The 15,892-nt window shown below is 39.8% G+C and overlaps 1 protein-coding gene across 3 annotated transcripts in view; it reads right to left on the bottom strand.

The window, feature by feature from the left end:
- Positions 1-15,892, bottom strand: part of GRM1 (glutamate metabotropic receptor 1) — a 178,201-nt gene that overhangs the window by 17,323 nt on the left and 144,986 nt on the right. For all 3 annotated transcript variants that reach the window (XM_041423471.1, XM_041423472.1, XM_041423473.1), the window contains exon 7: positions 10,284-11,214. In XM_041423471.1, the coding sequence (XP_041279405.1) occupies positions 10,284-11,214 (931 nt within the window). The remainder of the gene's footprint in view (positions 1-10,283; positions 11,215-15,892) is intronic.

Raw genomic sequence — 15,892 nt, 5'->3', positions numbered from 1 at the left:
AGTAATTAATTTTCTTTTCTTTTTTTCCTTTTATTAGGATAGTTTTATAGGGTGAAAGAAAGCCACATCCTGCACACCACAAAAGAAGAACCATAGAGAGCAGAGAAGGGAAAAGAGCTTAAGAAGAGATAAACTGAAGCAGTAAGCTAGAAATGGTGAATTATCTATAATGAACTAACAAGAAACCTGGAGTTTTTAGTTGTCAAGTGGGCTTGAAAGTGACAAATTGTGTGATTGCTTTCAGCCTGCACAATAGTTTGCTGTTTACAGTGATAATGACTTTTAACCTGTGTTGTCAGGTGTGGGAGGCTGAATGCCAGAGCGCATATTTGCTCTGAAGAATTAGTTGACTTGTTATTTCAAAATTAAATAGTCTCTTAACAACTTTAGTGTGGAGGCAGATGTTATATTGATACAATATACTTTCAACCCACACTGAAAGTGGTTTCTTAGAGTCCTTTGGCACAGGAGAGAACCTAGCTTCTCATGCTGGCCATGTTCATTAGTGACTCTTTGACAGTGTATGTCTTCTGTGTGGTGGAGTGTGTTCTACAGATACATCTTGGTCTGAAAACCCTAAAAGAGATCAGACAATAAAGAATTTACCCATTTAGAGTCCTTGAGGCACAGAGGTAAGAACACAGAGAACAGGGGAATGTGGTCATCTGCTCTGGGTGTTGAGTAGTTTTCAGTGTGTTTGGGACAGAGGAAAGACAGAATCAGAAGACAAGTAAAAAAAACTATCACTCCATACTAGCTAAAAAAACCCCAAGAAACAAAAACAAAAAAGAACTCGAGCAGAACCCCAAGAAAGAGATTTTTAAATTTGTCACTCTTCCCTTTACAAACTCTTAAAATGCCAAGAACAAAAATATAAGAAAGCAAGTTGCCCATTACACATGTCTGAGGGACAGACATTTAGCAATGTCTGTCCCTCAGACATCCAGATTTTGGACTGAGTAGTGCACCAGAAGTTAGCCTTTGCTTTGCATCATATCCAGATACAGGTATTTGTAAATGAACATGTCTGAATCTGCAGATTTTATTTCTATGAGGGTGTAGAGCCATACCCACCTACATTCCCTTAACAGAGACAGACCACCTTCTCTCTCTGGGGACAGGATTCATTTGTGAATTAGAGTCTGGCTAAAAAACAGATGCTTTGTCATCATGTGATCATAACATCTGCAGTTTGTCTTGTGGTGTTTGCTTTGTCAGGCATCTGAACTAAGGGGAGAGCTCATCACAAGAAGGGATAAACTCGGTGGACGAGCCAGAATGCAAAATGCCTTTCACATCAGTGAAAGAGAAGACATGAAAATGTTGTCCCCTTCTTGGGCTGCTATGTGCCTCTTATATGTCCCTAAGCAAGGAAAAGGATTAAATAAATAAGCAGTAGTTCTGCATTTCACATTAGTAACTTTGCACTGAATTACTGGGCTGAATCTAAAGTATTTTTCAGATGTTTTAATTTGAGGAAAAAAACAAACTCCAGTATTAACTGTATATAGATGTGTATAATACTTCTGCTGTTTTATAGTCTTGTTCTTATTTATAAAGAATATCAGGGATCCACATCATACCTTTCAGTACCCAAATTTTTCACCCCTAAATTAGCTCAAAGATGCATGAAATCACAAGGTGACTCAGAGACCCCTGCAGAATAAATGCTTGCAGAACACCCTGCACGTTTATTCTAGCAAGTATTTTTACATGAATTATCTCATGTTTGTGCAATGTCACAGCTCTCTTAGTTTCTGCTGAGGTGAGGTGAGCAAGAGCAGCATGGGCTGAAACATCACACTGAAAATAGAAAGGAGGCAAATTGCATTCTTGACTTAAAAAATGTTAGTGACCTCTAGAAGACTTGTATTTTAGTTCTTCATTCCATTTCCATTTTATATTTCAGTGCAACACTCACAACATGGGTGTGGGGATTGGTTTTTTCCCCTAAGGGTGTGCTTATGAGAGTTGGAATCTGATTTCCATATGAAATATAAAGAACTATCCAGGGGTTTAGGTGCTTAACTGGATGTAACCTTCAACACCTATTTATGTATCTGACACTCTTTAAAGGTGAAGTTTTCTTCCTTATTTCTCTCACAGAGAAAACTGAAGCCAAAACAATGTGTGAGTGTGGTGCTAAGTAGATAAACAACACTTGCTTATCCCTACATGGGAACACAATTGTTTGTATCACTCACTAATGAGTTGATGCACTTCTGCAGCGTCCTAACTGGATATGAATAATGTATACAAGTACCAAAATACAAGGAAATGTAATAAGTGATCCAGTCAAGCAAGAAATTAAATTACAAGTGGTGTCCTTATTCCTGTGGTTTATGCCAAGAAAGATACTAGCTTTCCCCAGGATTTCTGTAGTGCTGCTTTTGCTTCCCCTCAGTCAGGAAGTGGAGATTATGGTACATAACTACAAGGCTCCCCTCTGATGTAACCCTGTATCTTTCTGTCATTGTGCTTAAGTATTGAGATTCATCAAACAAAGCTGCTTGGTGCTACAGGAGTGCCCCCAAGCAGAAAAACATTTTGTGATTCAGCATCTTGAGAGCTGCAAAACAAGAGGAGTAGTAAAATGAGGTTCTCCAGCAGTCCTTCGGCAAGAACCAGGCTGGACTCAGAGACTATGTCCTGTCAAAATCTCCTGGGAAAACAAAGTTGTGCCCACCCCTGAAAAGAATGTGGTAAAACTGCCATAGACTGGGAACTTCTGAGAAAGGGAGGAAATTGCATAGAACCTTACACAACAGCCCTCTCATTTAAAGGGACCAGGCACATAAAATGTGGCTCTAACTGGTGATAAAGAAGCAGAAGTCTGGATGGGAGCTCAGGGTGCAGGCAAAGTATCCTGTAGACTTATTCAATATAACCGGGGGTTTGTCTGAGGGGGGTTTATCCCCACTATTCTTACTGGAAAGCCACTGTAGAACTTCATAGTTCTTCCAAGTTATTTCTCCCAAATGTAGTCTCAGGCAGCCTCTCTTTGGCTGGGGAAACAGGCCCAGAGGATTGAGATTAAATTGTCAGGCCTTTTGGTTTTGTTTGATCATAAACATCCCAATCACAGCATGTATTTTTTCCCCTTCTTCTCCTCATCTTGTTTTAGGAATGGCATGTGATCAGCTATGCATGAGCTGGGAGTCCCCTTGGCTGGTATAATTTGACAGGAAACCTTACAGTGCAGCTATGCCCCTTATTTTTCACTACAAAGATTAAAAAAACCCGCTATGACCAGACTGGTTATTTTGCACATATACACACAGATAGAAAATTTGGTATATAATTTGATATATGCATATGCCATGCCTGGTTTTAAAATAAATATGGGTTTTAGTACTTATTTAAATGAGAAAGTATCTAAGTCTGGAAGTGATATCTGAGGGTCTTTTATCCCTTATTCTGTATTTTATTTTTGGTCTATTGGCCAGAACTACAATATATGTGTATCATAATCAAATGCAAATTCAAGGCTATGGAGGACTATATTAGATATGATTACATAGATCAAATTTAACAGAGAAACCCTGTAGCAGGGCTGGAAGGGATTGTTATTGGAATGTTAAGTTTCACGCTCCCCCGTTATTTTTTGTTTCTTCCCAGTTTTTTAACATTGGTTCTAGGAGTCTCTTTGGAACCATGTAACTGTCTTCTGGGAGTTTTAAATATTCACTTAAATCAATATACTGACAAGGACAGAACAGCTTGACTGGGTTTGTTATATTTTCTTACATGAAATTCACATCACGTCCACAAGAGAACTGGGTAAGAGCTCTTACATGTCACAGTGCTATGTGTCTGCAAAACCTTTCATGGTTTAAGACCAATAAACAGTCCAGCAAAACCAGTCCAGCTGCTGAGAGAGAGCACTTTCAGCTATCCTTTGTGAGCATGCAAGAGGCTTTCTCAAAAAGGCACAGCAACTTCAGAAAAAGGTGAAGAACTACACTGAATACAGAAGCTGGGTAAATGTTAGGGAGGGCTGAAATCGGAAGATGAATCAGCCCAGGCTGGGGTGCAACCTGCCTTCCCTGTGACAGCTGTGTCACCAGGAGCCATTCTAGAGCTGCCAGATCTGCAACAACCTGGGAGGGAAGTGACTCCTCTTCCATGACATGCCCTGAGTGTGATGCAAGGGTGAACCAAACGTTCAGTGGTTTTGGAGCCCTGTGCCCTGGTGGGGCGCTGGGAGCCTCAAAGTCATGGACCAGCACAGCACCTTGTGCTCCATGGTGCCACTGCCTGACAGAGTCAGCCCCAAAAACAGGGTGTGGTGTCAGCATTTTATTGGAGTTAATGGAGAGATTAGATATACAGCCACAAATTGTTTGAATAAACAACTTTATCTGTCCTGCACAATTTTGCCCTTTTTTTTTTCTTTTCAATCTCTGAATAAATAATTTCCCACTGGCAGAAGTTCACATCCTTTCTGCTGTTCCAAAATTCTCTTTCATAATATGCCATTTCCCTCTGGGATAAGCTTCAGTACGATGGCTGTGCAGGCAAAGCAGGCTTAAGGGTCTTCTTGAAAGTCCCTTGGAATGTGGTATTTTCCAGGGTCTGTAATGGTAAAAATTAGGGTGTGGCTTATTATGTCTGCAATACTAGTGCAGGACATGAGAAGTTCACCCACTGCATCAGTTTTCTAAATTGTAAAGCCAGGTAGTCTACCATCTCCTGTCAGATTCAGAAATTGTCTCTATAAGTGGTTTGGCACTGTTGTATGAAGGTAAAACTACACGAGATGCTAATCTGTGTAAGAAGTATTTAAAGATAATTCCTGTGTGCTGCAGGCTAGATGACACACTTCAGGACCAAAGAAAATATTTCTTACATTGTGTGTCCTGAAGCACAGGATTTGATATCTCTTTTACAAGAGAAGGTATAATGGTGACCAGTTTTCATTAATCCTGCTTGCACTTTATACTAAACCTATTTGTTTCAGAAGTTTTACATTTTAGCCCGACCGAGGGAGAAATTCCCTACGGCTATTGCCAGGTAGAGGTAGATTGGTTCGCACTTTTCTCTCTCCCTCCTTGCCTTTATAACCCTTGCTTAAAGAATATTGACTGTGCAGAATAATAACATAATAGTGAGAAGATGGAGTACTCCTGAGCACCTATTTCTGTGACAGGGCTGTTAGGTTGGATTAAGTGACAGGCTGTGAAATATCTGCACTTGAGCAACTGCAGCAGAGCATGCAGAACATTTACTCTCTGTGTCTGGAAGCTCCAAGTCTTGCCATGCTTCATTGCACACTTGCCTCCTCCCACCACCATGAAAACCAGTGAAACAAAATCTTCTGGGCATACTTGTGCTAAGATTTCCCTCACCATGTGTCTGTGGGAGGCTTTGAAAATGAAGGAGGTGAAGAGCCCAAAAGCCTTTGTGAACTGTGAATGGCCAAGGGAAATGAGGCCAGAAAAGCATGGCTTGTCAGTACAGCTTGCTCAAGATGAAATGGCAGCTCAGTGAGTCACTTTAAAGAGAAACATTAACTTCAGAATACCTGGAGATAATTTTATAACTGGCAAGACAAAAAGCAGAAGGTTTCCCTAAGCCGTGTGTTACTAGAGGTTACTGAGAACCCTGATTCTCAGTTAAAAAAACTGTATGTAGGGAGCCAGCACACAGGGAGAAAGGATAAAGGGAGGCAGGAAGAAGTGAGTAGAGGATGTTGGGTTGCCTGCAAATTTTTATTGGAATAAAATAAATCACTTTGAGAGATCATGGCCCAGGTGACAGGATGCCCGTGACAGCAGTCTAGAGGCACGGACTGCTGAAATGTGTGAAAAAGATAAATTACATGTTTGGAAGTACTTTAAATCAGCTATTAATTTCTAAAGGCAGACAGATGGATGAAAAATAATTGAATGTAAATATACTAAAATTACAAGGGGAAAGCAGGTAGCCTTTACATTAATGTGGAGTCCTGGCCATTTAGTAAGTCTTGCTGGTTGGCTTCCTTTTAACTCACATTTTGCTACATAATGTATATTGACAATTAAATCTTTACTTGCTCTGATTCAAAATGCACTAAATTGGTGTCCAGACCTGGGGTCTCAATTATAAATTTAAAATAATTTTTGCATGAAGACTGAGGGAGCAGATATGCATCACTGCCAGACCTGGAACTTATTACCCAAAGAGACAAAATGAACTTTCTCACTGTGGCAACCCCTGCAGCACTCCTGGAGAAGGCATTTCCTGAATCCTCATCAGAATCAGCATCTGAAGTGTCACTGTTTGGGTTTTTTTGCCTTCATGTAGTCCAGAAAGGAACATTGCTTCCTCAGGGAAGGTATCATTCAGGCACTGTAAAAGTGTCCTTCTCTTCAAGCACATTGACCCCCATAGACCAAAATAACTTTTAAGACCAAGAAGAAGGCTAAAGATCACAGCAAGATCCATACACAAATGTTTCCATCTCACATCTGGAAAAAATAAAAAATAGATGAAAAAGGCTCTTCTAACAAATGCAGCTATGTCATCATCCTATAACTGCCAGGATCTTGTAATACCTTCAAGCAGCAAACGAACAATAAATGTACTCGCAAAGCTTCAACACAAGCAGCAGATATCCCTCTCACTTCATCTCTCCTGATGGAGCTGCTCCATTTTTTATACATATTTAAATATTCATTTGACAAGAGGGAAATAATGACAGTTGTTTGGTACTGAAGACACTCATGAGGGATCCCTCAGACCCAGATTCAAGCTCTCTCACAGAATTATGCCAAGTATTTCCCTAGGTTTTGCACTACAATATTTTTATCTCTGTTCCAAAATACTGCTGGACAAGAACATACAGAAAGAGACTTGCCCTGGACAGTGCACAATCCAGTTATAGATCATCCACCTGGAAAAGGAGATGCTCTTAGCCTAAGTGAGTGCTTTGACTGTTGGGGTAAGATTCTCTCATGATTTCCCAATGTCTTCCTCTTTCTGTAGGAAGAAGAATGTCCCCCTGGCTCCAGGTAAATACTTACCAGCAAAGCCCAATTCTATGAAGCATTTTGAAAGACCAGAATTTTCTGATGGAAAACGTATCTATTCCACTGGAAAATTACCCACCAGCTCTATGGGAAACAATGTTCGTTGTAATTGCTCATAGTTTAACTCAATCAAAATAAGAATAAGCTCAAACCCTCAAGACTGCCAATACCATGTTGAGAGTGCAACAGATCAGTAAAGGCAGTGTGCTTTATTATTTATGTGAAGACCAGTGTTATTAAGAAATGTATCTTCACTGAAACTCTGTTGGCAATGCAGCTGGGACAGATGTTTTTCAAGATGACTTTTCTGACCACTATGTCAGCACCAGAGGCAGCTGAAGGGTTTGAATTGATTAATTGATCCTGTGTTCGTATACTTCCCTGGTTAATTCTTTTGCTCTATTTAAGGAAGGAGAAAGGAAGAGTGTTCAGCTTGCTCTAGTCCCCAAGCTACACTAGTTAAACTAACAGCATAACATTGCATGAAAATGCTTTATGAAGGCTTATATAAGTTTGATCTGTCCTTGTAAATGTAAAACAGTTTCCATTTTTAAAACAAATTAAATTTAACCCTGTATCTCCACATCAATTTAATTTAGATGGATGCCACTTTTCTGTTTAAGAATTGGAATTCAATAGATTAAGCAGAGAAGAGATTTGATACAGACAGGAAAAGAGATGAAAATTGAAAAGCAGAAAAAGAAAACCAAACTAGGAAGAGGGATAAGGCATAACAAGAAGATAGATTAATACATCTAAAAGAGAAATCTTTTGAGTGCAGAACTGCTGGCCACCTATAGACAGAAAAATGTGGCCACAGGGAGAGACTACTGAAGAATCTAGAAACAGAGCAACATACTTACAGGGACTAGAATTAATGAAAACATCGCAAATAAATCCCGGATTTTGATGTTTGACAAACAAACCAACCAAACAAAATAAAAAAGAAACCCACCCAAAACCAAAAGAAAACCAAAACCATCAACAAAATAACCAAAACAAAACCATAAACAAAACCATTGAAAATCAGTCTGGAGATCATTCCTGTGGGCATTGAGCAAGTACCAGTAGCTTTGAGCCCTGGTTCAGGAAGGACCTAATTACACATTTGAGTTGTCTAGGTGCTTCCAAGGCTGCAGCAAATTCTACTTTTTCCTTCTTGATTTCCACAGTGACTCGCTTTTTTTTATCTGTGTTGTCACAATGTCCTCAGAAACTTTGCAATGGACTCAGCTAGGAGATAAAAAACCTCTTCAAAGCTGTGAAATTACTTTTCGTTTTGCCTTGTGACTTTATTTTGAAAGCTTTGTGTTTGTCTATTAAACTTCTCTCGGTTCTTCATGCCCATGAACAGAGCTGTCCTTTTCCATCAGCAATCCCAGGGTGCCTCTGCACCTGTGCTGGTTTGGGTGAAGAACATGCAGTAACTGCACAAGAGGTTTAGGTTAGAGGTGGGCATTTGGCTGCATAAAAGACACAGATGCTTAACCTGAGGGAAAAAATGCATATTAACTAGGTATTGAGCTTTTAGTTTAGAAAAACCACTTAAAGCTCTGTAGAACTTTTTTGCTTTGTAACATTCACACAGGCTTAACATAGAGTTCAAGAAAATTTTACTAAAATTACATAACAAATTGCTTAAAAACTCAGGTAAGCCCTGTTGAGTTTTAAAGGTGACAATGATGAGAGAGAAGCTTGACTTTTGAACAGGATGTAATATTCTCTTATACTATGAACTGTATTCTAAGTATATCACATTTGGATCTTTTAAATTACTTTTTTTTTTTTAAATAAAGGTAGAAGAAGAGTAAGCAGAACAGAGAATTAGTTATTAAGTCACTCATGACCTAAAATATTCAAAAGCCCTCTTTTTTTGACAGACATCAACTTAAAGAAACCAACACTGTTAGGCAGAAACCACACTGCAGGGACACCACACTAGTTTCTTGCAGATGTCTGAATCCCCATCTAACTACCATGAAGTCAGAGGAAGGTGGATCAGGCTCCATCTTTCTATTTGCATGGAATTCAAACTCTTGGGCTACAGAGATTTTGGCCACCTCCCTGGCCTCTGTGGCATACTGAGCTGTGTATTTGGTCATTCCCTTCCCTTCTGACCCCCTGTCTAGCAAAAAAATAAAATGTACTGAAGTAGCATAAAAAACAAAATTGATCACAGCATGGGTTTTCTACAGTATTACCTCCATCACCAGGACAGATGAAAACAGTTCTTATGCTAACTGAATCAAAATCAACCTGAGTGACTCAGAGAAATCTACAGATCCCAAAAAACTGGGAATTAACTGAATTTTAATTCTATTGGGAAGCTCAGAAATGTAGGTTTCACTGGCGCTTTTTTATTTTTATTTTTTTAAATTGTGACAAAAATCATCTAAGCTCATGTGTAGGTAGTCCTATGGTGCTATGGTGCTTCTTTAAAGATTAAAAAACAATAAGAGAATAAAGAATGCAAATTTTCAGACAGCTACTCACAGGGAGACACTGTTTGAAGTAACAGTTCTCTCTCCTGCTCAACTGCATCTGGGTTGCTTTTAATTACTAGCAAGGAAAATAATGAGTTCCACAGATGTGAATGCAAGTTCATTTTCACCATCAGTTGACTTCTGCAACTTTCATACCAACGCTGAGTTTGAGAACATGGAGAGGTTTACACATATGATGAGTAAGAGTATTGCTCATAATGCTGAGTATTAAATAGAGCACAGGGATAGCATGGAGGGTGCTTTTGAATCAGAGTCATGAGGACTGTCACAATACACTACCTTAAAAACTTATGTTCAGTCCTCAGCTTTCACACACATTCCAGTGACCTTGGGCAAGTACAATCATTCAGACAGAGATTTCTTTTCTAAAAGGCAGAGATTTCTTTTCTAAAAGGCTACAGTAGCACCTCAGTTTGAACATAATGCAGAGCAACTGCATGTCAAGGCATGAGATCCCTGTACAGACACCCATGGGACAGGGAGATGTTAGAAGCTGCAGTGGAGCTTGGTCACTCTGCCACTGGCTGACCTGCCCCAGTTGTAGAGGGAGCTGTGCATGGGGCTCCTTCAGAGCAGGAGAGAAGATAATGAGCAGCACACCAATATCCATCTGAGACTTAGAACTAAATGGTCATTTCCACCTTCTCTGCTACACATGAGATGAGACTATTACATACCTTACTATCCAGCAGACTACAGTCAACCAAGAGAGGATGGCAAAGAGAGGGACATATACAGATAGATGTGTACCTGATGTCAATCCACTTACTTTGGATTTCCAGCCCCTGGCTTCTTTCTCCGGAATATGTTGAGGAAAGTGTTGGACTTGCAAGGTGCCTTTCCGTCCCCGACATGCATACGCACCACATCTGAGGTGGTGAAGGCACTGCGGACATTCCTCTCAGGCTTGGCTATAATGATGTACATCTTAGGAGTGAACATGCATCCCAGAGCCACTGTCACACTCAGGCTCACTGCGAAACAGGTGGTGATGATCTTGTAGTTGCTCCCGAAATAGATGGGCACAAAGGCCAGCCAGATGATACAAGTGGTATACATGGTGAATGCAATGTACTTGGCCTCGTTGAAATTGGCAGGCACATTGCGAGTCTTGAAGGCGTAGTAGGTGCAGCTCATGATGAGGAGTCCATTGTAGCCCACGGGAGCCACGACGCCCAGGTTGCTGGTGTTACAGATAAGGTAAACTTCCTTAATGCTGGGGTAGGAGAGGATAGGCATGGGGGGCTCCAGGATGATCAGCGTGATCACCAGTGTCAGCTGCACGCTGATCAGAATGGAGGCGATGACCACCTGGGCCCAGGCACTCATGAAGCGGGGCTTGCGGGTGCAGATCTTCTTCTTGCTGCCCGCCAGGATGCGCGCGATGCGGTTGGTTTTGGTCACCAGGGCGGAATAGCACATGGCAGAGGAAAGGCCCACCAGAAGGCGCTGGAGGTAGCAGGATGTCGTGGTGGGTTTAGCTATAAGGGTGAAAGGGCAGACGTAACCTAGAAAGATGCCAGCCAGGATAATATAGCAGAGCTCGCGGCTGGAGGACTTGACAACAGGGGTGTCTCTGTAGAGCACAAAGATAAGGGTGACAAACATGGTGACCAGGATCCCCAGGCAGGAAAAGACCACAGCCACAATAGACTCTATATTGCTCCACTGGAGATACTTTACAGGGATGGGTTCGCAGCCTGCAGTGTACAGAAGAGAAACAGAGTGTTAGAAAGGCAGCTCCTGGAAGGACCTTTTTTGCTGGATCTCAGTATAATCCAAACATTAGAATATGTCTGTATGGCATGGATTATTAAAACCATTTTACAAAGGAGTGAACTGCATGATAGAAAAGTTTGGATTAATATTTTCAAAAAACAGCCATCAGTTTTGGGTGTCCCAAACATTTTCTCATTATGCTGCAACAGGACATTAGATTTGGAAATATCTGCTTTTAGAGATACCTGATTACAAGCCCAGCATACCAAAGGCACAGCTGGGAACAGAACCCAGACAAAGTCACCATCATCTCTTCGTTTCAGCAGGGAAAGTATTGTTGCAAATGGGTAGGTTTTTTACCTCCTCAGATTAATTTATTCAATCATTACCACAATCACTATAGTTTGATCTACTACAATTTTTTGAGACTGATTTTATGAATGTTATAAGTTAATCAGAGGTCTATGAACAGAAAAATGGTAATAAATCCAAAATTTTAATGGAACTATATCATAGATACTGTACCGTCTTAGTACATTTCTGCTTTTTTTCTCTTCACAGTATCTTATTTTGTCAAACCCTCTGCTCATTGTTTTGCCTCTAAATAATATAATTTAATTCTCTTGGAAGAGTCAAACCCACAGAATATGCATGCCTTCAGATAAAAACTGTAAAGACTCTCCTTTCTGACTAGTACAGACATGTAAACATAGGTATCTGTTAAGACAGTACTTAACTGCTCTCTCCCACACTCAACTTAAAGGAGTCTCTGGATATCTTCCTCACTGTGCTGAAATAATACCAGCAATAACCACTACAGAGAAAATAAAATCCTTTGTGTAAATAAGATGTTATGGTTGTGAAGCTGTTTTGGACATCTTTCATTATGGCATTTTCTAATTTCTGTTCTTCACTTAATAGTTCCAAAATGCTTTTAACATGTTTCTTTAACCCAAGTGAATTATCCACAGCCTCTTCTACTCGTTTCCATCCTCCTCCAGTTTCCCTTGGACATGACTCACTTTATCTGCCTTTCCCCCACCTCTCAAGTATCTTTCCTCCCAGTCCCTCACCATTGCTGTCTCAGTTCACCTTACAGTTCAGGTTTTTTAGCCACCTCTCCGCACAGATGTCTTCATTACAAACTGCTGCTCCATCTTTTCTGATCCTGGTCTGGCTGCTCATGAACTCTGCCTATCTGAGTTGTTGGACATGGCTGGAAAGAGCAGGGGAAAGATGGTAATGTCAGCAAGCTTGTGAGAGAGGCATTTTTCCTCTCATTTTTGCTGCTAGATCCTAACAAGGACCCTGCTGTTGTGATGGGCAAAAGTCATGCTCTGTCCCTTCCTCCTTAGTATGGAGGGTATTTGCAGGAACCATCTATGAACTAAAAGCTTCTGAGTCCCACAGTTTTGCCTAATTTATCTGCACCTCCCACATGATGATAAAAGCTACCAACAGATACCTCTGCTGTAATGTAGACACCAATACTGTAATGTAAAGTCCTTCCTTCCAAATAATTGAGAAGTAAGACAAGGTACAGATCATGGCTGAACAGTTTTACTGTAACCTCATTTTGAGAAAGAGGAGAAAAAATGGTTTTGGTTTAAATTAAAAAAAAAATCAGCCCAAGGCAAAGTCCTGACATGGAAAATTTCTGCTTGAACTTTTAATGTCTGCCAATGTCATGTGAACTGAAAGAAGGTCTTATAATTCTGTACAATTTTGTCTCCAAGATAACTTAACTACAGGTGCTGTTGTTACATATTCCTGTAACATGAAAAACAATAGAAATTATAACAGTGGCTACCAGAGGTCTTATTTTAGAAAGAAAATATTATAAAATGAAGAGAAAATTTTATAAAGAAAATTATTTTGCTGAATGAGGTCTGTTCAAGACTCATATAGGAAACCCATACTTCTAACCAATACTTTTGTGGTGAAATAGGAAGGAAAACCTCTTTATGAGCAGTGTGAACCTTTGGCCATTTGCCTCAGCAGCCCTGATTGGAAGCTGGCTCCTCTATGACTTAATAGAAGACTAAGGATCAGAAGCACCTGCTCATTGATTGATACAAGTGAAGCTCTTCTCATAAAAGAATCTGGTCAGTGGTTGTTGGAAGGGTTAAATTTCTATATGGACTTTAAACTTAACAACATCAAGACAAACTCACATTATTCCATTTTAAACTGTATTTTCAGGGGCTTAACCCAGATCCAACATGGTAGTTAAGCCTATCGTTTGTTTTAGGCTTATCCTGTGTAAGATTTGCTTAGAAATGTTTCATTAAACCAGTGTAATTCACCAGCAAACCCAAGAACCACATATTGCACAAACTGCAAAAAGTTCCCTACGCTGCTTATTACCAGCTAACAGTTGTTGGTTGTCAGCACCTGTGAAGGTGGGTCATTTCCCAGCTAGGAGAAAGTGGGCTCTGGAACCCCATTGAGACTGGGGGAGGATACTCAGGAAATTGTGCATGCATTTATAAAAACAAAACAAAATAAAACAACCCCCTCAACAACTAAACCAAACCTCAAAAAAATCAGAGCAAAAGCTTCACAGTTAAAATTTTCTGATAAAAGCTGTCTGGTAGTTTTCATGTACTATTTTCCCTGCATTTTAACTGTGAGTAATTTCCAAGATCAGAAGGCTAATCAGTTTTTTTATTACTATATTCATAGTGCAAGGACAATAAGAGAATCTATGATGTTTTCTGAGGTTATTAACACATCCCAGGTAACTGATGTCCCCAAAACCTTATGATTCTTTTCATAAGACTATAAAACTTCCTTTTCTATCTTGTTTTATTGCTTATTTAAGTTGGCTTATGTAAACTGTGTTTACTAGCTTGACATTTATCCATCTTATATTATATTCCAGTACTATAAAAGATTTCTCTTGGCACAAGGTCTAAGGTACTGGCTTTAGTGACTATTTCTCAGGTCAGATTTTCATCATCTGTGGTGAGAAATCCTTTGTGTCTGCTGAGTCCATTTCACTGAACTCACATTTAAGGGAAGAAATCTAAAAAAACTGTGTACATTTAAAAATAAAATTAAAATGTCAGGAAATGATTGCTGAGCCACAGAGACTGATTTCAAATGGAGAAAATGAGCACCTTGAAAAGGATGTCTTACGAAATAGGTTAGTATGTGCTTCACATTTCTTAAAAGGATTAAGGATTTTAGAGCCTCCATCTGTGATAGAAAATGAGTCTAAAACCACATACATGTTTAGCATTTAAGATTTAAGGAAAGGGAAAAACAATCTGCACTGTGAGATGTTACTGCCTGTGTCTAGATGCTATGGTGACTGTCAGGGTATGAATACAACATATAAAATCAAGCTATAAAAACACATTTGATAGGAGTCCTGGCAAGAAAAGAGAATTCCAAATTAAATCATACCAATGGTGACTCCCACAAAGTTCAAGAGAAAAGTTCATCTAGATAAATCCCCTTCTTCTAAAGATTAGGATAGCATCAGCTTCCTTTCACAGCTTTGTACTTTGTAGTATAGTTCAAGTAAATCAATTTTAGGGGTTAAAAAATAAGCTTTTTTCTTCAAGAAGAGAGACTGAAGAAGCAGTGCGGGAGCAGAGTGCCATTTCAGTGTTCTCTAGGAAATAAGTCAATGGCTATGCTGTCATTTGGCTGACGTTACTGTGATTTTAGAACACCAGCAGTCCGGTCTCCTTGCTGAGAAGAAACACAAATCAGCAGGTCATCTACTGATTTCATTAAAAGTTAATAGATTGCAACATGCCCTGGAGATTTTTTCCAGCACTGATTCTTTCCGCAACTCTTTTCAGCAGTGCCTGTCATTTTGACATGACCCCTTTTGAGCTCCTCTGAGCAGCTGGTAGCTCTGAACCATATTCTCTCAAGTGCATATTGATCTCTCACCAGGGTTTTTGTTCTGGCTTCTTTTTAATCAATAGGTCCCTTTTTCTTCCCTGAAAAGTAGATATAAGCAATTCTGTGAACCTCCAGGATGAGCAAAACTTGTTTGTGCATGGATATCTGTTTTAAGATTAGCAGACCCTGGTCTCCTAGGAGCAGGAATTAAATATGGGCTTTTCAAATAGTCAAGACATTTATGAGAGGTTCTGTGGATTTTTTGGTTTCTATTGATACCAGATATGTTGCCACTATTTGGGCCCTTACAGAATGTATTTTTCATTAACTCCTCTCCCTGCAACCCACTGACATGAAACTTGAAGCATCTGAATGATCACTGAGATTTCTGTATCCCGAGAAATCTGTTTGTCAGTTTAGCTGCAAACCAGAGCACGGGCAGGGTAGGGTGGTGGGAGTGGGAGTGGGAGGTGTCATGTCCCATACACATCTGGGACATGACCATAACTTATTTTCCATGGAAAATCAAGACAGACAATGGGTCACATTTCCCAGTCTCTTGTGATTAATAATGTATTTTTACCTGGAGAAGTGGCTAGCTTTCCCTCTCAAAATACATGCTCTGAGAGCTCATTTGGCTGCAGTTACTAGCTTGAAGTATTTTATAGAAGAAATTATTTTAAGTTTGAGTATTTTATCTATGTGCTAAAAGTTGCAGCAACATCTATCTGTCAGCCAGTCATGGTTAAGGACAAAGATGTGTTAAATTGCACATTTGGTCGTTGGCTAGGTGTTCAG

The sequence above is a fragment of the Onychostruthus taczanowskii genome, unplaced genomic scaffold (genome assembly GCF_017590055.1).
Source record: "Onychostruthus taczanowskii isolate IOZ18803 unplaced genomic scaffold, ASM1759005v1 scaffold78, whole genome shotgun sequence".
In the NCBI taxonomy this organism is placed as follows: Eukaryota; Metazoa; Chordata; class Aves; order Passeriformes; family Passeridae; genus Onychostruthus; species Onychostruthus taczanowskii.
The sequence above is the reverse complement of the archived record's forward strand: the minus strand, read 5'-3'. Positions and strand labels throughout refer to the sequence as shown.